The following is a 24,417-nucleotide window of genomic DNA, read 5'->3' as shown; positions in this document are numbered from 1 at the left end:
TTGAGTACATCCCTCCAGTAATTCAGTTAATCAATCCGAGCATTCAACTGTACTCTCTCTGGATTATTTTAGCGGTTTGACTAAAGATATTTTTGAGATTTATTTTGCTCATCAGTAATTCATTTTCTAGTTTTACTGGCCAGATTGGCAAAGTAATCTAGTTTATTCCTCTTGATTCAGCAATTGAATTAAATTATTTGTACTAAATGTGCATATTGATATGATTTATATTGATTCAATAACTTCAATTAAGTATTCAACTTTTAAAGTGCACAAATTACTTAATTGGACTATTCAAAGTTCACCGTAGCTATGTAATTTAATACTTCATGCACCTGATGAGGTTTCCTCCTAAATAAACCAAAAGCATAAATCATTTCTGCTCTTTCCTCAAAGCTCATTGTCTTTATCCTTGCAATCATTCTTCTTCTCTGTGTTGCTCTTATTAGCCTTAGTTTATTACCTCTGATTATGTCACCTTTGCTCATGAGTCGCCAGGTATCTTTCTGATACCGCCACGTGGTTCAAGCTCGAGTTATGATTAATAAGTCAGCACACCGCTTAGTAAGATTGAAATCAACGGTCATTTATTATGTACAACAAGTAATGCTTACACAATAATGCTACTCTCTATCTAGAAACCTACCACAACTGGCCAATACTTAACTTTAGGAAGGGCCCACCAGGTCATGGAAACGAATGGCTTATCGAATCGGATCTGGCCCGCGGGATTCAAAAGGTTGATATGGGTCGATGGCCAGGAGTCTCTATCGGGTAGCGATCGCTGGAGTCAAACTTACTGTTTCTGGTCGATGTTCTTGCGAAGGTCGCGAGCAGGTGAAGAAGGGAGAGAGAGAGAGAGATCTGAACTTGGCCCCTCACTTTATAGGGTCCCGGGGCTTCCCGCCTCTCGGGGCGGCCCTTGACCCTGAGTCCCAAGTGATTGGACTTGTTCCCAATCACTGGGTTCGATATATCCAATAACGGGGCGATTCCTCGATCAGGGGGTGGTCGTTCACCTGTCTTTGTTTCGGCCACTGCAGGCGCCGACAGGTCTGGCCCGGCATTCAATTGCTAATATGTTGCAATTGTTCCCGTGGATAGTCGATTAAACTGCAGATGTCTGGGTTGCGGTGCTGCTAATAGTCGTGAGTATCGATCTGGGCCGACTTCCCCAGAGCCGAATACGCTATTCTGTCTGCAGCTGTCCGTTTGTGTCCTGTTGCCTGCTTTTCCCATCAGCCTTTTCGGTTAGCCATTTTAAATCGGGTTTTGGCCAAATTAATAGGGAATCAGCCATTTTAGGTGGCTACATCTGCTTTAAAGAGTTTCCGTCAGAATTGCACAAATTATTCCAAGTTAAATCAAACCAGAGCATTATAAAGATTCAACATAACATTGTCTAGATTTGGACTCTGCAGATCTGGCTATTCCATTTACATTTTGTTATTTTTTTTGCACTATTGTTGCATTGCTCAAATGGTGAGCCGGCTGACACTTTAAGTGTCACTTTTTGTTTTCAAAACCTCTGCTCAAAATTTGTTCCTTTCATTCTATAGCCATGTTACTGATACCGCATTACTTCACATTTCCTATTTGGCTCCACCATTGCATGACACACTTTCTGCAAAACCTGAACTGCATTCTCTGTTAGTCATCTGCAAGTTTTTCAGGCTTGCAATTAGTTTCTGCACCCACGTCATTTGTATTCCTAAATGTACTTCATGTACCACCCCTGCCCTCATCCTAGCTCTTTCTATTTGTTTCTGATTTTTTTGGTCCATTATTCAGTCACAACTGGAACTGCGGATTCTATAGATTCTCGTTTCAATTGTAATTCTGCATGTGGAACTTTTCAAAGTTTTCTGGGAGTTGAAATGATTTTCTTGGTGGGTTTTGTCTGCTATCCATTTCAATTGTAAAATCGCTTTTTTATTCTTTCATAGGATGTGGGTGCCTTTGGCAAGGCAAGCTTTTGTTGCCCTTCCCTAATTGTGCTTGAACTGAATTGCTTACAAAGCAATTTCAGAGGTCAGTTGAGAGCAAGCTACATGTTGTGGGTCTGGAATCACATGTAGGCCAGACTGGGTACGGGTGGCCTATTTCCTACCCGAAAGGGCATCAGTGAGCCAGATGGGTTTTCAACATCAGTCAATGATAGCTGTCATGATCACCATTGCTGAGATTGGCTTTCAATTCCAGACTTTATTAATTGAATTTAAATTCGACCAGCTACCATGGTGGAATTTGAACCCATGTCCCCAGTGTATTAACAAAAACCGAGAAAGCTGGAAAAGTTGTCTCTGTTTTTTGTTTCCAACATTTGCAATATTTTGCATTTATCTCCAGTCTGGGCCTCTGGCTTTCTCGTCCAATTACATTATCACTATGTCACCATTTCCCTTCAATCAGCAAAGACAGACAAATTTGCATAGGTATAGTGCCTTTCATGACCTCGGAACACCTCCAAGTGCTTTACAGTCAATTAAGTATTTTTGAAGTGTAGTCACTGTTACAAAGTCGAAAACCAGTCTAGAAATATTGTCAAGTAGGAGCTTACTCTCTGACTGTCGCGGTTTTTAATTAATTCATGGCGTAAGAGATCACTGCCAAGGCCAGCGTTTATTGTTCATCACCAATTGCCTTTGAGAAGGTAATGACGAACCACCTTGAGTTTCTCGATTTTATAGAGAGGAAGTTCCAGGATTTGATCCAGCGACAGTGAAGGAACAGCAATATTGTTCAAGTTAGAATGTATGTAATTTGCAGTTGATGGTATTCCCATGCACCTCCTGCTCTTGTATTGCTAATTGGTAGAGGTTGTGGGTTGGACGATGCCGTCAAAGGAAGCTTCTCGTGTTGCTGCAAAGCACCTTGTGAATAATATGCATTGCTGCCACTGTGTGCAGGCAGTGAAGGAAGTGACTATTTAAGGTGGTGGGTGGGATGCCAATCAAGCGGGCTGCTTTGTCCTGGATGGTATCGAGCTTTTTGAGTGTTGTTGGAGTTGCACTCACCCAGGTAAGTGGAGAATATTCCATCACACCCCCGACTTGCACCTTTAAGATGGCGGGCAGGCTTTGCGGAGTGTGGAGATGAGTTACTTGCTGCAGAGGTCCCTGCTTCTGAAATTCTAATGTAGCCATGGTATTATATCGCTGTTCCAGTTTGAAGTTTTTGATCAATTTTATGGCCCAGTATGTTGATGCTCAGGGTTTCAGCGATGATGGTGCATTTGCAGGTCAAGGAGATGGTCATCGTTGAACACCTGTTGAACACAGGCACTGAATTCTTGGAATCCCACTGGTTAGGATACCGGACCAGACCCCAACATTTGTTAGGATATTGGACAAAGGCAGCACGGTAGCACAGTGGTTAGCACTGTTCTTTCACAACAACAGATTCCCGGCTTGGGTCACTGGTTGTGCGAAGCCTGTACGTTCTCCCAGGGTGCTCTGGTTTCCTCCCATAAGTCCCGAAAGACGTGCTTGTTAGGTGAATTGGACATTCTGAATTCTCCCTCCGTGTACCTGAACAGGCGCTGAAGTGTGGCGACTAGGGGATTTTCACAGTAACTTCATTGCAGTGTTAATGTAGCCTACTTGTGACACTAATAAAGATTATTATAAATCTCTTTAGCTAGGGCTATGGAGCTAAGAAGGTCCAATTACGTTGCTTGGTGCAATTTATAGGTCACCAGCTAATGCGAAAGATATAGAGGAACAAATTTGCAGGAAAATTAGAGAGGTGCAAAATTACAGAGTAGTTATATTGGAGACTTTACTATTATCCCAGTCTATATTTGGATAATTAATGTAAAGGGCAGAGGGGCAAGAGTTCATAATAGCTTTGGGAAGTTTTCTACATTCGTACATTTCCAGGCCAATAAGAGGGGAAGCAATGCTCAACTTGATTATTGGGAATGAGGTGGGCCAAGTAGATCAGGTGTCAGTAGGAGAACATTTAGGTGTCAGCGATCATTCTATCAGAAGGCTTAGGTTTGCTATGAAAAAGGGCAAAGAACAATCCAGAGTAAGAATAATTAATTGAGGGGGCGGGGGGGAGGCGAATCCAAATTCAATAGAATAACAACAGATCTGGACCAAATAAATGAGTCAAAGATTGGTGCAAAAAGATACCTGAACAATGGGCTACCTTCCAGGAAGTGCACAGTCAAGGTATATTCTCTCCAAAAGGAAAAGTAGAGCAAACCAATCCAGAGCTCCCTGGAGAGATTGAAATGAAGAAAAAATGTGTGCTTGTGACAGATGTCTGGTACAAAATACACTTTTAAAAAATAAATTCAAGTACCCAATTTTTCTTTCCAATTAAGGGGCCATTTAGCGTGGCCAATCCACCTAACCTGCACCACCTACCCTGCACATCTTTTGGGTTGTGGGGGCAAACACAGGGAGAATGTGCAAACTCCACACGGACAGTCTTCTGGAGGCATATACATAGTAAAAGGGTGATAAAAATGGGAGTAAGGCTGATTTGGGAGCCAAAACAGGATTTACGCATCAGCATTGGACAGGATGAGATATGTCTAAGCATACCAAGGGAAGTGAGAATGGAAATTATGGAGCCATTGGCCATAATTTTTCAGTCTTCCTTGGATTTGGGGCTGGTGCCTGAGGTTTGGAGAATAGTAAATGTTCCACCCTTGTTCAAAAAAAGATATAACGGGAAGCCCAGCAATTACTGAAGAATCATAGAATCGCTACATTACAGAAGGAGGCTGTTCGGCCCATTTAATCTGCCCCAACCCTCTGAAAGAGCACCCTACCTAGGCCTACTCCCCCGCCCTATTCCCGTAACCCTACTCAACCGTTGGACACGAAAAGGCAATTTAGCACGGCCAATCTGCCTAACTGTCACATCTTTGGCCTGTGAGAGGAAACCGGAGTGCCCAGAGGGAACCCAAGCAAGCACGGTGTCATGTGAGAGTACCTTTAAAAAAAAAAAAAAAAATAAATAAATAAATAAATGGGTGTTTATCAAATAGCTGTCGTGGGTGTACCTTTAAGAAATGGGTGTTTATCAGATAGTTGCAGTGATGTCAGAGTGTGGGTGGAGCTGGGCTGTCTTGTCTTTCACTTTTGTTTATGAGCAGACAGCTACAGGGTGTGTTTAGTTTTGTTTTGCAGATTGAGAGCTGCATCCAGAGAGACGAGGTGTAATTCTGGTCTGTCTCTGTACGAAAGGAATGTCTTCAGATCACTTGCCAATTTAACAGTGATAACTGCTCTCAGTAGTGAATTTAAACCTGATCTGTGTTAAAAAGGGTCTTTTGTCTTATGGATGTTGCAAGGAACGATTAAGGGATACTTATAGAATATTGTATCTGTGGGGATAATTGGTTTTGATAGTTGTTAAACTGTGGGTTTATAAAGTGTTAACTTGTTTCATAAATAAACATTGTTTTAATTTAAAAGTACTTCAGCTCTCTGTTGCACCACACCTGTAAAGTAGGCCCGTGTGCTCCCCATAACCACACTCTATTAAAAGTTGTGGGTCAGGTGAACTCCATGATACACTTTAGGGTTCAATAAACCCTGGCCCATAACAACGGACAGAAGGTACAAACTCCACACAATCAGTACCCAAGGTCGGAATCGAACCCTGGTCCCTAGTACTGTGTGAGGCAGCAGTGCAACCACTGTGCTGCCCAATAATCCAGTCAGTTTTTCCTCCGTGGTGGGAAAACATCAAGAAACAATTTGGTACAAAATTAATCGTTGCATAGACAGGGGCAGCACAGTAGCATTGTGGATAGCACAATTGCTTCACAGCTCCAGGGTCCCAGGTTCGATTCCGGCTTGGCGTGGGTTTCCTCCAGGTGCTCCGGTTTCCTCCCACAGTCTATCCCAGTAACCCCACCCAACACTAAGGGCAATTTTGGACACTAAGGGCAATTTATCATGGCCAATCCACCTAACCTGCATATCTTTGGACTGTGGGAGGAAACCGGAGCACCCGGAGGAAACCCACGCACACACTGGGAGGATGTGCAGACTCTGCACAGACAGTGACCCAAGCCAGAATCGAACCTGGGACCCTGGAGCTGTGAAGCAATTGTGCTATCCACAATGCTACCGTGCTGTCTCCTTGCGGAAGAAGTTTTTGATTTGCAAATGTTGCTGTTATTCCCATTGGGCAGTTGCAACCTTTCTGTCAGTTCCTCTGTCGTAAAAGTCTCACGTCAGTGTTCCCATCCTGTCTCCACCTCTTAGAGGTGGTGTCCACTGCAGCTGGTGTGAACCTGTGGTTGTTGCAGATTGAGACCATGGTGGATATTTCGGTCAGGCGGAAGCGCTGCCTTGGCTGGTTCCATGACTGGAGCATGGCTATTAACGCTTTGCTGGAGTGTTGCTGTGGCAAGACCCGGTGGGACTTCCTCTGCAGGAACTCTCTGCTATCCTTGGCCATTCTGCTTCCGGCTCCCTTACCCATCCCCTCACTCTTTCTGCTGTGGCCACCCAGTGGTAGTATTTCAGGTTTGGGAGGGCCAGGCCTCCCATGCTTCTCTTTCTCTGTAGAATCTTTACGGGGATTCTTTTCCCTTGATTCTCATTAACTTCAATTTTGTTAAAGCTGTTTGATAGCACAGTGGGAAACTGCTCCCTTAATATCGGAAGGCCAGTCACTCACCTCTTGAATTTGGCTGTTTTGCCCATGTTTGGACCAAGGCTGTAATGATGTTTGGAATGAAGTGGTCCTAGTGGAACCCAAACTGAGCATCAGTGAGCAGGTTATTGCTGAGAAAGTGTCACTTGATGGCAATGACTTTGACACCTTCCATAATTTTACTGGTAATTGAGCGTAGACTGATGAAGCAGTAATTTGCTGGATTATATTTGTCCTGTATTTTGTGCACAGGACATAAATTGCAGTTTCCACATTGTTGGGTAGATGGCACTTGTCACTGTGGAGCAGGTTGGCTACAAATGTGGTTAATTCTGGAGGACGTGTCCTCAGTACCACAGCCAGGCTGCATCAGGGCTCAAAGCCTTTGGCCTATCCAGTCACTCCATTTCTTGATGTCATGTGGAGTCAATTGAATTGACTGAAGACCAGCCTCCATTATGCATGGACCCGCATGAGGAGGCGAAGATGGATCATCCACTTCAGATTGAAGATTATCGCAAATGCTTGTTTTTTCTTTTGCACTGATTGGGTTCCCCCAATTAGTAAGGATGGAATTATTTGTGGAGCTACATCCTCCAGTTAGTTTTTTTTCCTAAACATTTTATTGAGGTATTCATGGTTTTATAACAACAACATGAGAAACAATGTACATACAAATATAAACAAAGTGCAAAAGCCGTCTTCCTCCCTCTGAGGCCCCACCTTTTCCAATACCCGACTCTAAACTAAACTAAACCACAACCCCCCCCCCTCTCCTCCCCTCCCTTCTGCTGACCGTTAATTTTCCCCAAAGAAGTCGACGAACAGCTGCCACCTCCGGACGAACCCTAACATTGACCCTCTCAGGGTGAACTTGATTTTCTCCAGACAGAGAAAGCTAGCCATATCAGTTAGCCAGGTCTTCGACTTCGGGGGCTTTGAGTCCCTCCAAGCTAATAATATCAAGTCTCCGGGCTACCAAGGAGGAAAAGGCCAGAACGCCTGCCTCTTTCTCCTCCTGAATTCCTGGATCTTCCAACACTCCGAAAATCGGCACCTCTGGACTCGGTGCCACCCTTGTTTTTAACACCTTGGACATGACATCCGCAAACTCCTGCTAAAATCCCCTAAGCTTCGGGCATGCCCAGGACATATGGACATGGTTCGCTGGTCCTCCCGCACACCTGCTCATCCGGGCCACTGTCATGTGGGCCCGGTGAACAACCTTAAACTGTATCAGGCTGAACCTGGCGCATGTTGTGGACGCTTTGACTCAAGTCAACGCTTCCACCCAGAGATCATCCTCTATCTCACCTTCTAACTCCTCTTCCCATTTGTGTTTCAGCTCCTCAGTTTGCATTTCCTCTGACCCCATGAGTTCCTTGTAAATGTCCGAAACCCTCCCTTCTCCCACCCACATTCTGGAAACTACCCTGTCCTGTATCCCCCTTGGCAGTAGGAGCTGGATGGTTGAGACCTGCCTGCGTAGGAAGTCCCACGCCTGCTGGTACCTAAACTCATTCCCTCCCGTCAATTCAAATTTCTCCCCCAACTACCTCAGGCTGGGAAAGCTCCCCTCTATAAACATATCTCCCACCCACTCGGCCCCTGCTCTCTGCCATCTCCGGAACCCTCCATCTACCCTCCCCGGGGCAAACCGGTGATTGTTGCATATTGGAGACCAGACCGATGCTCCCACAAGTCTCCTCCATTGCCCCCAGACTCTCAGGGCCGCTACCACCACGGGGCTGGTGGAGTACCGTGCCAGCGGGAACGGCAGAGGCGCCGTTACCAATGCCCCCAAAGGCATTTATGGTTTTATAACAACAAAAGATTAAAAATACAAATGTAAATTTTTTTTGTTTTAAAGTAATTTTTATTAAAGGTTTTCATAAAATATGAATAACAAAATGAAAAAGGAACCCAACAGGGTTAAGTACAAAACACAATGTAGAAAAAACAACCCCCCATACCCCCCCCCCCCCCCCGTACATAAATAATAAATTAACATTAACACCCCGACTTAACACAACAGGTATATACACCCCCTTAGTAAATAACAAAAACCATAATAAAGTAAACCCCCTCCCCGAGCTGCTGCTGCCATTGACCAATGTCTATCGTTCTGCCAGAAAACCTAAGAACGGTTGCCACCGCCTAAATAACCCTTGTACCGACCCTCTCAAGGCGAATTTCACCCTCTCCAATTTAATGAACCCTGCCATATCGCTGATCCAGGATTCCACGCTTGGGGGCCTCGCATCCTTCCACTGAAGGAGAAAACTTCGCCGGGCTGCCAGAGACGCAAAGGCCAGAATACCAGCCTCTTTCGCCTCCTGCACTCCCGGCCTCTCTGCCACCCCAAATATTGCGAGCCCCCAGCCTGGTTTGACCCTGGATCCTACCACCCTCGACACCGTCCTCGCTACGCCCTTCCAAAATTCCTCCAGCGCTGGGCATGCCCAGAACATATGGGTGTGATTTGCTGGGCTCTCTGAGCACCTAACACACCTGTCCTCACCCCCCAAAAACCGGCTCATCCTTGTCCCGATCATGTGTGCCCTGTGCAGCACTTTAAACTGTATGAGGCTGAGCCTCGCGCGCGATGAGGAAGAGTTCACCCTCCCTAGGGCATCTGCCCACGTCCCTTCCTCAATCTCCTCTCCCAACTCCTCCTCCCACTTCCTTTTCACCTCCACCACCGAGGCCTCCTCCTCCTCCTGCATCACCTGGTAAGTTTCCGAGATCTTCCTCACTCCCACCCACCCCCCCGAGAGCACCCTGTCCTGTACTGTGTGTGGCAGTAGCCGCGGGAATTCCACCACCTGCCGTCTGGCAAACGCCCTTACCTGTAAGTACCTGAAGGTGTTCCCCGGGGGGGGGGAGCTCGTACTTCTCCTCGCTCACCCAGGCTCGCGAACTTCCCGTCCACAAACAGGTCCCCCAACTTTCGTATCCCTGCCCTGTGCCACCCTGAAAACCCTCCACCTGTTCTCCCTGGGGCGAACCGGTGGTTCCCCCGTATTGGGGTCCACGCCGAGGCCCCAACATTCCCCCTATGCCGCCTCGACAGCCCCCAGATTGAGGGCAGCCGCCACCACCGGGCTCGTGGTATATCTCCTTGGAGGGAGCGGCAGCGGCGCCGTTGCCAGCGCACCCAGACTCGTACCCACACAAGACGCCGTCTCCAGCCTCTTCCATGCAGCCCCCTCCCCCTCCATCACCCACTTGCGCACCATCGTCGCATTGGCGGCCCAGTAGTACCCGCAGAGGTTGGGCAGCGCCAGTCCCCCCCTGTCTCCGCTCCAGGAACACCCTTCTCACCCTCTGAGTCCCTTGCGCCCACACAAACCCCATTATACTCCTGTTAACCCGCCTGAAAAAAGCCTTCGGGATAAACACGGGGAGGCACTGGAACAGGAACAAAAACCTTGGGAACACCGTCATTTTGACTGATTGCACCCTACCCTCCAAGGACAGCGGCAACGCGTCCCACCTCTTGAACTCCTCCTCCATTTGCTCCACCAGCCTTGTAAAATTAAGCCTATGCAGGGCCCCCCAGCACCTGGCCACCTGGACACCCAAAATACCTGAAGCTCCTCTCCGCCCTTTTCAGAGGGAGCTCGCCAATCCCCCTCTCCTTGTCCCCTGGATGAACTACGAACAGCTCACTCTTCCCCATGTTGAGCTTGTACCCCGAAAAGTTCCCAAATTCCCAAAAAGTCCCCGAATTCCCTAAGACTCCTCATTACCTCCGGCATTCCTCCCACCAGGTCCGCCGCATACAGCATAAAGCGACACCCTATGCTCCTCCCCACCCCGCACCAACCCCTTCCAGTTCCTTGACTCCCTCAGTGCCATAGCCAGGGGTTCAGTCGCCAGTGCGAAGAGCAGGGGGGACGGGGGACACCCCTGTCTCATCCCTCGGTGCAACCGAAAGTACTCGGACCTCCTCCTGTTCGTGGCCACATTTGCCATCGGGACCTCGTACAACAGCCTAACCCACCTGACAAACCCCTCCCCAAACCCGAACCTCTTCACCTCCCACAGGTACCCCCACTCTACCCTAGCGAAGGCTTTCTCAGCGTCCATCGCCACCACTATCTCCGCCTCCCCCTCCCTCGCCGGCATCATGATAACGTTCAAAAGCCCCCGCACATTCGCGTTCAACTGTTTCCCCTTCACAAACCCCGACTGGTCTTCATGGATGATCTGCGGCACACAATCCTCAATCCTCGTGGCTAAGAACTTCGCCAGCACCTTTACATCTACATTTAGCAAAGAAATCGGTCTGTAAGACCCACATTGCAGGGGATCCTTGTCCCGCTTCAGGATCAAGGAGATCAGTGCCCGGGACATCGTCGGGGGCAATGCTTGCCTCATTAAAGGTCCTGACTAACAGCGGGCCCAACAGGTCCATATATTTTTTATAGAACTTGACTGGGAAACCGTCCGGCCCCGGTGCCTTCCCCGCCTGCATGCTTCCTATCCCTTTGATCAGCTCCTCCAGCCCAATCGGGGCCCCCAGTCCTGCCACCAGTCCCTCTTCCACCTTTGGAAACTTCAATTGGTCCAGGAAGCGGTCCATCCCTCCCTCCTCCCGTGGGGGCTCGGATCGGTACAATTCTTCATAAATGTCTCTGAAGACCCCATTGATGTCAAGACCACACTCCCTCCCCTGTCCTTAACTCCCCCGATCTCCCTAGCTGCGTCCTGCTTTCACAGCTGATGCGCTAGCATCTGGCTTGCCTTTTCCCCATACTCCTAAATCGCCCCCCTGGGCCTTCCTCCACTGCATTTCTGCCTGCCTGGTGGTCACCATGTCGAATTTGGCCTGGAGGCTACGCCTCTTCCTCAACAATACTTCCTTGGGCTCCTCCGCATACCTCCTGTCTACCCTCACCATCTCCCCCACCAGCCTCTCCCTCTCCCCCCCCCCCCCCCCCCCCCCCCGCTCCCTCTGCTCCTTGTGGGCCCTAATGGAGATCAGCTCTCCCCTCTCCACCGCCTTCAGTGCCTCCCATACCATCCCCACTCGGACCTCCCCATTGTCGTTGGTCTCCAAGTACCTCTCTATACTTCCTCGGACCCGCTCGCTCACCTCCTCCTCTGCCAACAGCCCCACCTCCAAGCGCCACAGCGGGCGCTGGTCCCTCTCCTCCCCATCTCCAAGTCCACCCAATGCGGGGCGTGGGCCGAAATGGCTATTGCCGAATACTCCGTCTCCTCTCGCTATCCACGCCCTACTCAAAATGAAAATGTCGATTCGGGAATAAGCCTCATGGACATGTGAGAAGAATGAAAATTCCCTAGCCCCCGGCCTTGTAAATCTCCAAGGGTCCACCCCTCCCATCTGGTCCATAAACCCCCTCAGCACTCTAGCCGCCGCTGGCTTCCTACCCGTCCTAAACCTGGGGCGATCCAGTGCCGGATCCAGCACCGTGTTAAAGTCTCCCCCCATTATCAGGCCCCCCACTTCCAAGTCTGGGATCCGACCCAACATACGCCGCATTAAACCCGCATCGTCCCAGTTCGGGGCATACACATTGACCAGTACCACCCTCTCTCCCTGCAACTTACCACTCACCATTATGTATCTACCGCCATTATCTGCCACAATGCTCGACGCCTCGAATGACACCTTCTTTCCCACCAAGATTGCCACCCCTCGATTTTTGGCATCCAGCCCCGAGTGAAACACCTGACCTACCCACCCTTTCCTCAGTCTTACCTGGCCTGCCACCTTCAGGTGTGTCTCCTGGAGCATAACCACATCCGCCTTGAGCCCCTTCAGGTGTGCGAACACGCAGGCCCGCTTAACCGCCCCATTCAGTCCCCTTGCATTCCAGGTTATCAGCCGGATCAGGGGGCTACCCGCCCCCCTCCCCCGCCGACTACCCATGACCCCTCCTCGGCCAGCCACGCGCCCGCACCCCACACCCGGCCCGTTCCCCACAGCGGCATACCTCCGTCTCGACCCCCTCTTTTCCCCCCCCCCACCCCCCAACTCGCTCCAGCTCCCCCTTGACCATAGCAGCAGCAGCTCGATTTTCTCTCCCCCCCCCGCCCCGCAGCTAGGACCCATCCTAGCTGATTTACTCCCCCCATTGCACTTCCGCAAGTCAGCTGACCCCAGCCACTCCCGCCTCTCCTTCGACTCCTCCCATTGTATGGCACACCCCCCTCCCCCGTTCCCCATCTATAGGCTCTCCCCCTCCCCCTTCCACTCTAAGCGCGGGAAACAACCCTCGCTTCCCCGCCCCCTCCAGTCTTCAGCGCGGGCAAAAGCCCGTGCTTTCCACCTACCAGGCCCCGCCACCTCTGACGCAGCTCCTTTTATAGGCCTGGTCCCCTCACCCCCGACTCAGGCCTCCCCCTCCCCGCGGGGCCCCATCTCACCGCCGTCCACCCCCCTGTTCCGTTTACCTACCCCCCTCCAAGAGCCCCCCCGACCAACCCGACCAAAACAGTGCCCAACCCGCCCCAGCCACCCTCACTGACCCGAAAGAGAAAAACAGAGAAAAAGAACCCCGGAGCAATACAAAGGCCCCCCCCTCGAGAAAAAATATAAACATAACATAACATATCAACCGCAGTCCCCAATCGCCCATTCTGACCGTCAATCTGTGTCCAACTTCCCGGCCTGAACAAAGGCCCACAGCTCCTCCGGAGATTCAAAATAATGGTGCCTGTCCTTGTAAGTGACCCACAGTCGCGCCGGCTGCAACATGCCAAACTTCACCCCTTTCCTATGCAGCACCGCCTTCGCTCGATTGTACCTGGCCGCCCTCTTCGCCACCTCCGCACTCCAGTCCTGGTATTTTCGGACCTCCGCGTTCTCCCACCTGCTGCTCCTCTCCTTCTTGGCCCACCTGAGCGCACACTCCCGATCGACGAACCGATGGAACCTCACCAGCGCCGCCCGCGGAGGCTCGTTAGCCATGGGCCTCCTCGCCAGCACTCTTCCAGGGGCCCCTGGAAGAACCCTGCTCCCATCAGCGAGTTCAACATGGTGACCACCTAGGCCCCCACGTCCGGCCACTCCAGCCCCTCCGGGAGGCCCAGAATCCGCAGATTCTTCCGCCTCGACCGATTCTCCATCTCCTCGAACCGCTCCTGCCATTTCTTGTGGAGCACCTCTTGCGCCTCCACCTTTACCGCCAGGCCTAAGATCTCGTCCTCATTGTCAGAGATCTTCTGTCGAGCCTCACGGATTGCCACCCCCTGGGCCGTCTGTGTCTCCAGCAGCTTATCAATGGAAGCCTTCATCGGCTCTAGCAGGTCCGTTTTAATTTCTTTAAAGCAGCGCTGGATACCCTCCTGCTGCTCCTCCACCCACTGCATCCACGCTGCCTGGTCTCCGCCCGCAGCCATTTTATTCTTCTTCCCTCGCACCTTCTTCGGGTCCACCGCCACCTTTTTAGTCGCCCCGCTCCTGGTTGAAGCCATATACTGACGGTGAGCTATTATAAACTGCTTCCCATACCGGGAAGCGTCGCAAAAGTCCCGTTGGGGGCCCTGAAAAGAGCCCAAAAGTCCGTTTTTGCGGGAGCCGCCGAATGTGCGACTTAACTCCGCATAGCCCCAACCGGAAGTCATACAAATGTAACTATAATTCAGTGCCCCCCTCCATCCTTCACTGTTCCCGCCTAAGCCAAACAAAAAATTACCTTAACTACCCCTGCTGCCCTTACTCCCGAACCCCCCCCCTAATTGTATCTGCTAACAGTTTAGTTTTCCCCGAAGAAGTTGATGAATGGCTGCCACCCCGGACGAACCCAAACACCGATGCTCTCAGGGCGAACTTAATTTTCTCAAGCCTGAGAAACCCAACCATGTCACCAACCCATATCCCTGATTTGGGGGCTTCAAGTCCCTCCATGCTAATAAGATCCGTCTCCGGGCTACCATGGAGGCAAAGGCCAAAATGTCGGCCTCACTTGCCTGCTGGACTCGCGGGTCTTCCCACCCTCCAAAAATCGCCATCTCTGGACTTGGCACCACCCTTATTTTTAGTACTGTGGACATGACATCTGCAAATCCCTGCCAGATTCCCCCGAGCTTCAGGCATGCCCAAAACATGTGGACATGATTTGCGGGCCCCCCTGCACACCTCACACACCTGTCCTCCACCCCAAAGAATCTGCTCATCCGGGTCACCGTCATGTGTGCCTGGTGAACCACCTTGAATTGTATCAGTCTGAGCCTGGCACATGATGAGGACGTGTTGATTCTACTCCGAGCATCCTCCCACAGCCATGTCTCTAACTCCTTTCCCAACTCATCTTCCCATTTACGCTTTAGCACACCTATCTGGGTTTCCTCCCACTCACTCCATAAGTAGTTTTTTATGGATTTCCGATATCTTCCCCTCTCCCACTCACGTTCTAGAGACTACCTTGTCCTGTATCCCCTGTGGCGGTAGAAGCGGAAAGGTCGAAACCTGCCGTCACACAAAATCCCTAACCTGCAGATAACAAAATCCATTCTCTTCCGGCAATTCAAACTCCTCCAGATCTTCCAAACAAGGAAAGCTGCCATCAATAAACAGATCACCCAGCCTCTCAATCCCTGCTCTCTGCCACCTCTGGAACACCCCATCCATCCTGCCCAGGACAACCACAAATTATTGATTACCACAAATTGGAGCCCATACCCATGCTCCTTCCACTCCCACATGCTTCCGCCACTGTCCCCAAACTCTCAAGGCCGCCACAACCACTGGGCTTGTGGACTACTGTGCCGGCGAGAACGGCAGAGGTGCCGTTACCAGTGCTCCTAAACTTGTGCCCTTACATGAGGCTGCCTCTACCCGCTCCCACACCGACCTCTTCCCCCACTACCCACTTCCTTGTCATGGCTATATTTGCTGCCCAGTAATAGTTCCTAAAGTTCGATAGTGCCAACTCTCTCTCTCTCTCTCTCTCTCTCTCTCTCTCTCTCTCTCTCTCTCTCTCTCTCTCTCTCTCTCTCTCTTTTCTCCCCCCCCCCCCCTCCTCCTCAGCTCCGCTCCAGCTGCACTTTCTTACTCGCGGGGTTTTACCTGCCCACACAAACTCCGAGATCACCGCATTCACCCGCTTAAAAAAGGCCTTTGGTATAAAAATAGGGAGGCACTGGAAAAACCCCCACAAATCTCGTGAGAACTGTCATTTTTACGGTCTGTACCCTCCCCGCCAGTGACGACGGGAGCAAGTCCCGCCTCCGGAGGTCCTCCTTCATTTGCTCAACTAACCGGGCCAAATTTAATTTATGTAGCTGCTTCCATCCCCGTGCCACCTGAATACGCAAGTAACAAAAGCTCCCTCCCACCACTTTACCACGGCAACTCTCCCAGTCTCCTCTCCTGCCCCCTCGCCTGGATCACAAAAACTTTGCTCTTACCCATGTTTGTACCCTGAGAACCGGCCAAATTTCCCTAAGATCTGCACAATCTCCCCTGTTCCACCCACCCCCCGGACTAGCGCCTTCCAGTCCTCTGACGCTCTCAGCACTGTCGCCAATGGCTCTATAGCTAAGGCAAACACCAGTGGGGAGAGTGGACATCTCTGCCTTGTTCCCAGTGCAGCCTAAAGTAGTCTGAACTCACCTGGTTAATTCGCACACTCGCCACCGGTTCCTGATACAGCAACTGAACCCAGTCAATAAAGCCCTGCCCAAACCCAAACCGTCCCAGGACTTCCCACAGATAATTCCCCTCCACCTGGTCAACGGCCTTCGCCGCGTCCATAGCGACCTCCATCTCCTTCTCCTCGGAGGGCATCATGATTACTTTCAAGAGCCTTCTAACGTTGGACTTTAGCTGCCTGCCTTTGACAAACCCCGTCTGGTCTTCCCCTATCACCCTCGGAACACAGTCCTCTATTCTCGAGGCCAGAAGTTTGGCCAGCAATTTGGCATCAACATTCAGTAGGGAGATTAGTCTGTATCACCTGCATTTCTCTGGGACTTCCTCCCACTTCAGGATCAAAGAAATCAAAGCCTGTGTCATTGTTGGGGGAAGAACGCCCCGCTCCTTTGCCTCATTAAATCCCCTCACCTGCAACGGGCTCAACATCCCAGAAAACTTTGTGTAAAATTCCACTGGGTAGCCGCCCGGTCCCGGGGCCTTGTCCGACTGCATGGCCTCCAATCCTTCTACTACGTCTATAATCCCAATCGGGGCTCGCAACCCCACCACCAACCCTTCCTCCACCTTCGGAAACTCCAACGCTTCCAAAAATTGCCTCATCCCCTCCACTCCAGCTCGGGGCTCCGACTCGTACAGCTGACTTTAAAACTCCTAGTTCACCCCCGCTGGGTCCAAGACCGTGTTTCCCCCCCCTGTCCTTCACTCTTCCTACCTCCCTGGCCGCCTCTCTTTTCCTGAGCTGGTGTGCTGGCATTCTACTGGCCTTCTCACTATACTCTTATATTGCCACTCTTGCTCTCCTCAACTGTCCCACTGTCTTCCCTGTATATATCAGATCAAACTCCATCTGCAGCTTTTGCCGCTCCTTCAACAGCCCCACCTCCGGGGCTTCCGAGTACCTTCTATCCACCTGGAGTCTTTCCCTAACCAGCCTATCCATCTCTGTCTGCTCCACCTTCTCCCTATGAGCCCATATCGAAATCAGCTGCCCCCTAACTACTGCTTTCAGTGCCTCCCATACCGTGTACTCCCGGATTGATCGGATTGCCGCCCTCACCCGACCGAACATCCCCGTATCCACTAACAGTCCTACATCCAATCTCCATTGCGGGCGCTGACCCCCCTCCTTGCTCACCCGTAAGTCCACCCAGTGTGGGGCATGGTCCGACACAAACCATCGCTGAATACTCGGCATCTACCACCCCCACCAGCAAAGCCCTGTTCTAAACAAAAAAATCAATCCGGGAGTACACTTTGTGAACATGGGAGAAAAAAGAAAACTCCTTCGCTCTTGGCCGTCTGAACCTCCATGGATCTACCCTTTCCATCTGCACCATAAACCCTTTTAGTTCCTTTGCCGCGGCTGGCACCCTCCCTGTCCTTGATCTCGACCGATCCAACCTCCGATCAATGACCGTATTAAAGTCCCCCCCCCTCCCCCCATGATCAGCCTGTGTGGCCCAAGTCAAGGATCTTCCCTAACACCCACCTCATCAACTCCCAGTTTGGTGCGTAAATATTCACTAATACCACCGACATCCCTCCAGCTTCCCACTCAATGGACAGATTGGTCTCCTTCACTGTAAGGATTCTATGATACTGAGCCAATCATGATGATGGACATTGAAGATCCCACGTACAGTACATTTTGTGCCCTTGTGATGCTTGGTGCTTCTTCCAAGTTTGGTAAAATGGAGGAGCACTGATTATTACCTGAGGGTGCATGATCGCTATTAGTCATCTGGAGGTTTTCTTGCCCATATTTGACCTAATGGCATGAGACATCTTGGGTCCAGAATCAATGTTGAGGACTCTCTGGGTCACTCCTTCTTGACTGTATACCATTCTGCCTCCACATCTGGGTGGATCTGCTCTGTTAATGGTTCAGGACGTACCCAGGAATGATGATGGGGGATTCTGGGAATTGGCTGTAAGATATGATTTGATGAGTATGCTTGTGTCAGGCTGTTGCTTCATAGTCCGTGGAACAGTTCTCCCAACTTTGACATGTCCCCAAATAGTGAGGAGGGCTTTGCAGAGTCAGCGGGGAAGGGTGCCTTTAGAAATAGTGCAGACCTCTTGATCAGTTCCAGTCACCGCCATCCCCTGCTGTGGTAAATCTTCCAATATTTTCATAATCAAAGCCATTTCCCTACAAATACTCTCCCCTAATCTCCTACAGTACGCTGGGATAGTTACCATGTGGCCTAGACCATTCATAAAGTATCAGTCCTTTTAAATCCTCAAGTACCCCTCACTGATTTTGCTGCATGGACCCTGTATGCTAAATTTGAAATGCTTCTGTATTTTTATGCCTTTAAAATTGCACAACTCCCTGAGGCCCTCTAACGGTTGTCGCACATTGCTGCAGTGTTGCAATCATAAGTAGATTCTAGTAAGCATAGGTGCCGAAAGACGAGGCTGTTTTGGCACCCACTAATTGTTGGAGCACTTCCAGTGGCATCACAAAATAATATGCTGGTATTGGGGCATTTCTGGCTAGCGCTGCTGTATCATGTCTATCACTGAAGAGAGAATTCTGCACAAGATCTTTGTTTCCAGGCTGCCTCTGGCCAGTTGCTTTTTAAAATACATGCGCCGGAGTAAATTTGTGGAGATATGTACATTTCTAAATGTTTATCCTCGGCCATGTTATAATAATAATCTTTATTAGTGGCACAAGTAAGCTTTTATTAACACAGCAATGAAGTTATTGTGAAAATCCCCTAGTCGCCACATTCCGACACCTGTTCGGGTACACTGAGGGAGAATTCAGAATGTCCAATTCACCCAACAAGCACGTCTTTCGGGACTTGTGGGAGGAAACGGGAGCACCCGGAGGAAACCCATGCAGACACTGGGAGAACGTTCAGTCACTGCACAGACAGTGACCCAAGCTCAGAATTGGGATATAGCTGACTTTTTTTTATGTAGTCATGTCTTAATATATTTACAAAATGAGATACTCTTGAAGTAAAGGCTTGGAACATCAGAGGACCAATGGTTCTGAACATTCTTTGATCACAGCTAGTTGTAATATGCCTTTGGCAGAGGCCTGTTGCAGATTTGCAGCCCATCCTATGACATGAGAGCAAGGTTCTGCAATAAGGAGCAGTTCTGTATGTAGACTGAGAGAAATTGCACCCTATATTTCTAATGCTTCATATTTTTCTGCAGCGTACTTTGATTACAAAGAGGACTCTGCATTTCCAAAGCCTCCATCCTACAGTGTAGCAACCACACTCCCTTCATATGATGAGGCTGAACGAACAAAAGTTGAAGCAACTTTGCCCCTGGTCTCTGGACGGGTAAGAATCTACCTGCATTTGAATGCACAAGATATACTACAGCTGGACTACTACATACAAAAATATGCTTAGGACTAATGTTTCTATTAATCTATTTTTGCAGCTTTTAATAGAGATAAACATATCTCCCAACTGTTATGGGCCAGGGTTTAGAAACTCTAAGTATATTATGGAGTTCCCCTGACCTGTAACTTTTTATGTTGAATTTGACTAGGATGAGTACAAGAGCCTATTCTTCAGGTGTTATTCGACAGTCTTCCAGACACTTTAATCAAAGCAAGCTTTATTCTAAGAACTGAGTTGACATTTATATAAACAAATAGCAAGAATTTTTATCAATTACAAAAATATATTCACCCCAGTTCAAAAACAAAATCCCATAAACCAAAATACTCTGCCCAGCACTCTGCATTCTCACTTGCTGTGAGAATCTGACCCCGTCTCAGCAGCAGGTTTAAACCCTGCCGGAAAGCAAACTATATCTTTTAAGTTACCAAACAGGTAAATAATCAATGTTTTTTTTACTGGAACAGATATTTAAACTGAAAATGGAGAGAGACAGGCCAAAACACTTCTGTTCTCTGTCTGAGTCCACAGCAGCCAAATGTGAAAGCGAAACAAAAACAGCTCGCACAGCCACAGCCTAGCTCCACCCTCACAATGACATCACTGAAGCCATGTGATAAGACTAAAACCTTTCTAAAAGGGATGTCGTCTTTTAAAATTTTTCCTACTTCAAGACTGTGAAGAAAACAACTTTAAAACTCTGTTTCGAAATAAATAACTTTGTCTTTATTGACCAAAGTCTGCATGCAGATGGCTACAGGTTAGAGAGAGAGAGAGCTGTTCAGGTAAACCTGCTCATTCTTTCTCAAGCTCGCAAAGACATGGAGAAAACGTTCAATATTTATACAAAAGCTGTATCATTTTACAAAAACAGACCTTGTTCAAAAATGTCAATACAGTCATAACTTCTGATCAAACATGTTGTCATGGAAAGACCCTGACTCGGCTTATTTGCAGTATTTTGTCTTTAGAGGATTTAAGACGTGGTCCTATTTTGTTTTTCACCTCTGCCCTCATGATGCCTTGACGCAGATGGACCTAGGTCATGAGGAGGTTGTGTTACTAGGACATTCCTAGATCGTGGCTTTGTTATCAGGTTTTACTAGGCACTATTTTTCCTCTTCTGGCCTTGTATGATATGATTATGTGGATTTTTAGCTTTGTCTAGTTTGTCAGGGTCTGATCTTGGCACTTAGCTGACACAGCTGTCTTACACTTGGTTACATAAGTTGGCTATTTTCCCCATCATGCTATTGCTGAGTTTGTACACTTTTACAGGGACACTAGACACAACCCCATTTGCTTTATTCTAATTTCATCCTGGTTTGTCCTTTGAGAAGCAACCTTCTGCAGTTGCTCTATTGCGATAACTTCTTGGCAAGCCAATCAAAATTTAACTGACTTCTCTACCAAATATTTTTCAAGAGAAATTACTGAAATAATTTTCTATTAATCCGGTTTCCCAAAATCTCCCCTTCTCATCCCATTCTAAAAGCAACAGCCATCAATCCTTAGTTTTCATAGCATGCACCTACCACTACGTTCAAATCTAACTCTTCCCTTTAGACAGGATATTACTTTTGGTCTGTTTTATAAGGTGCTGGATAGGCTTGACTTTTTGTCTAAGGAAACACTTGCAACATTCCATTGCTGATTCTCCAACTATGTTGTACCCATTGAACCCAAATCCGTACACTTAACTTTTGCTATTTAAAAGCTGGATTTCCCAAAGCTTTAGGTGCTTTTACTTACAGCTGCTCGAATTTGACTTTTGAGGTGGGATAACACTGCTGAGATTAACAATATTACGGTACCCGGAACTGACCCCAATGTATATTAGGAAACCGGACAAGACCCCAACAATTTTTCAATTTGCAAGCTGTGAGGAAAGGATACTTCACTCCAGGAGTTATTCCACTGACAACTCGGGGTCTTTTACAAGAAAACAAACTTGATTATTAACACAGAATTTACCCCATTAACATCCAAGAAAAACAGCCTTTTAATTAACAGTTAAACAGTTCTTATAAAAGAAAGGTCTTCCAGCTTACTTTCCCAAGTACTTCTAAACATTCAATTAAACAAAATCCACACACTTCAGTTAAATGCCATTTATTAATACAGTTAACACTCAGTGGCTTACAAATTTATTCACAAAGCCCTTGGGAGGGAAGCTTTCAGAAGTCAGTCTGAGAAACACCTCCTTTCTTCAGAAACCAGAGCAGAACTCTAAAAACGAAACTACAAACAACAGATGCAGGGCTGAAAAACAAAACTAAAAACAGACCCAGCCCCTCCAATGAGTGACATCACAGTCTGCCTAGCTGTTAACCCCTTAATCACAGCTTCAGCAAACATATAATCTGGATGCCTCACCTAATTTATTTTGATAACATGACTGCAACAGACACACAATACGATATTTCTTTTAAAAATCCTACGTTCACCACAGCAGTAACATTAAAGAATTCATCATTCTGTTATACTGCAAATGTATTCAAGTATAGATTTCAGTAGATGTTTTTTGAGTTGCAGAGTAGCTTTGCTGAGTCTTCTCTATGCACCTCAGTGACAGTGCAAAATGATGCCGAAAAATAATCCCATTTTTCCTCAAGACGCCAGTAAATAAGTCTTCTGTGCTTCACCTCAGCTGTAGTCTGCTCCCCACAGAGATTGAGATTCCTGGATTAGGTACCATATTGAAGTGAAATGCTGAATCACTATAATCTAAAGTAATAGCTGGCTTTGTTGCATGATTATTGATCCACTGATGATTGATTTAATATAGACTTTACTTCCATCACTAACAGTTAAATCTCTTCCTGTTGGGGTTTTAAAATTGCATTTCAGTTTCCCTAGCATTGTGCCGCTCTTTGAATCCCAGCCAGTTGAATTTTGTGACTGCTATGATCATCTCCATGTCCTCCACCACTTCCTGATGCCACTGTTAGCACAGAATTAAACTTGGAGTACAGAATTCCTCTAATATTGCAAGTGTCACAAGACATCTGTTACAGAATTAAGCAGCTTTATTACGGAGACCCAGGGAGAAGGACTGCCCAAATTCAAAGAGATGTGCAATTAATAGTTTCCTAAGATACTTATGTTTGCGAAAACATGGGATGTTAAGCCATGAAATGCTGCATACTTGAGAAGTTGTTAATGGAGTCCAAGTATTGTGCCTCTTAAAGGAGATCGAGCAATGCCTGCCTTATAGCAGGTTTTGTGAAATGTCTGATCCTCCCTTTTCTTTAGCCTGTGACATTATAAAAAGACTTTCAAACATATGAAAATACTTAACCATGCTCAGAAAAAGAAATTAATTGCCACACAAGCGATTTACTTCTAATATACAGCAACAAACCAGGCTCTTTGTCACAGCAACTGTGTGTGCCGGTCTTTATGGTGTACATGAGTCTCCTCCCACCCTTCGTCATCTAACCTTCTATTTTTGCCTCATGTACTTAGCTTCCCCTTGAATGTATCCATGGCACTTGCTCAACTTCTCTTTGTGGTACCAAGTTCCTTGTTCTAATTGCAATTTGGGTCAAGATGATTGTATATCATGTGTATATTTGTATTGCATTTTGCTATTAAATTAAAACTTCCCACGCTTCAACTCATTCCTTATATCGGCAGTGGCCTTAGCCTGTAGTTGTCTGGAATTCAGATTCTGTGCACGGTGACACTATAGACTAACAGCTGTTAAAGCTGATCCTGGTGAAATCCAAACACTAGAATTAATTAGGATGTGTTAAAAGGCAATAGATGGTAATTAATTATTCACCTGTTGCCACTCAACTATGACTGACCAATTTGTTCCTTGGTATTAACTTGGCTAATTTTAAGTGGGGACTACTACTGATGGTATTTAAGTGACCTTTGTGTCGGTCTATAGTCCTAAAAATGGGAACAATATATGCAACTGCAGCAAGAGCTATATTTAGACTGCAGTAAGGATCAGGGATCAAGTATAGGTTCTTCCTGGTCTGTTACCCAGCATCTCTCCCTATCAAGCATTTGTCTAATGGTATGGTGCAGAATCGTATCATCACTTTGTTCTCCGTCACTGCAGTTGTCGTGCCATGGCTCCATTCCTGAGTAGTAGGTTATTTTGCTTTGCAAAAGATGCATTATTGGTGTGGGCATTGGATGACCCTTCCAAGACTTACCAGCTCTTTTTAAAAAAAAAAAATAAAAAAATAAAAAAAATTTAGCGTACCGAATTATTTTTTCCATTTAAGGGACAATTTAACATGGCCGATTCACCTACTCTGCACATCTTTTTGGGTTGTAGGGGGTGAGACCCAGGCAGACACAGGGAGAATGTGCCAACTCCCCACGGACAGTTACTCGGGGCCGGGATCGAATCCCGGTTTCAGTGCCGTGAGGTAGTAGTGCTAACCACTGCGCCCAACGTGCCGCCCTGACTTACCAGCTTTAAAGGAAATTAATGTGAAATATTCCATGTTTAGTAAAGGAATTCAATACCTCCGCATATGCTGCTAATGTTCATAACAATCTTGAAAGTGGGAATCAGTTTTAGAATCATGTTCTGCTGATCATCCAAGTTTTAACTTGAATATTTGCTGTTTTGTAGCTTTTGTCCAGTGAGGTACGTTTAACCACATAAGACCCAATATGAGCAGTTTTAAAAACATTCTCCATATTCTGCTGCAGAAAAGAAGAATACAAATTTCTCAATGATTCAAACGGAGATTGAAACTAGTTAGAATTGATTATTTCATCAAAAGTGTTCACAAGGGAAAGCAGCATGTTGGTCAT

The 24,417-nt window shown here is 47.7% G+C and overlaps 1 protein-coding gene across 1 annotated transcript in view; it reads left to right on the top strand.

Annotated features, from left to right (window-relative positions):
- LOC140427108 (NEDD4 family-interacting protein 1) overlaps positions 1 to 24,417 on the top strand; it is an 85,559-nt gene that overhangs the window by 41,558 nt on the left and 19,584 nt on the right. Inside the window, exon 3 of the mRNA XM_072512626.1 lies at positions 19,436 to 19,566. Coding sequence (XP_072368727.1) covers positions 19,436 to 19,566 — 131 coding nt within the window. The remainder of the gene's footprint in view (positions 1 to 19,435; positions 19,567 to 24,417) is intronic.

Source organism: Scyliorhinus torazame, chromosome 7 (assembly GCF_047496885.1).
Source record: "Scyliorhinus torazame isolate Kashiwa2021f chromosome 7, sScyTor2.1, whole genome shotgun sequence".
NCBI lineage: Eukaryota > Metazoa > Chordata > Chondrichthyes > Carcharhiniformes > Scyliorhinidae > Scyliorhinus > Scyliorhinus torazame.
Note: the sequence above shows the minus strand (reverse complement) of the source record. Positions and strands in the feature narration are given on the sequence as shown.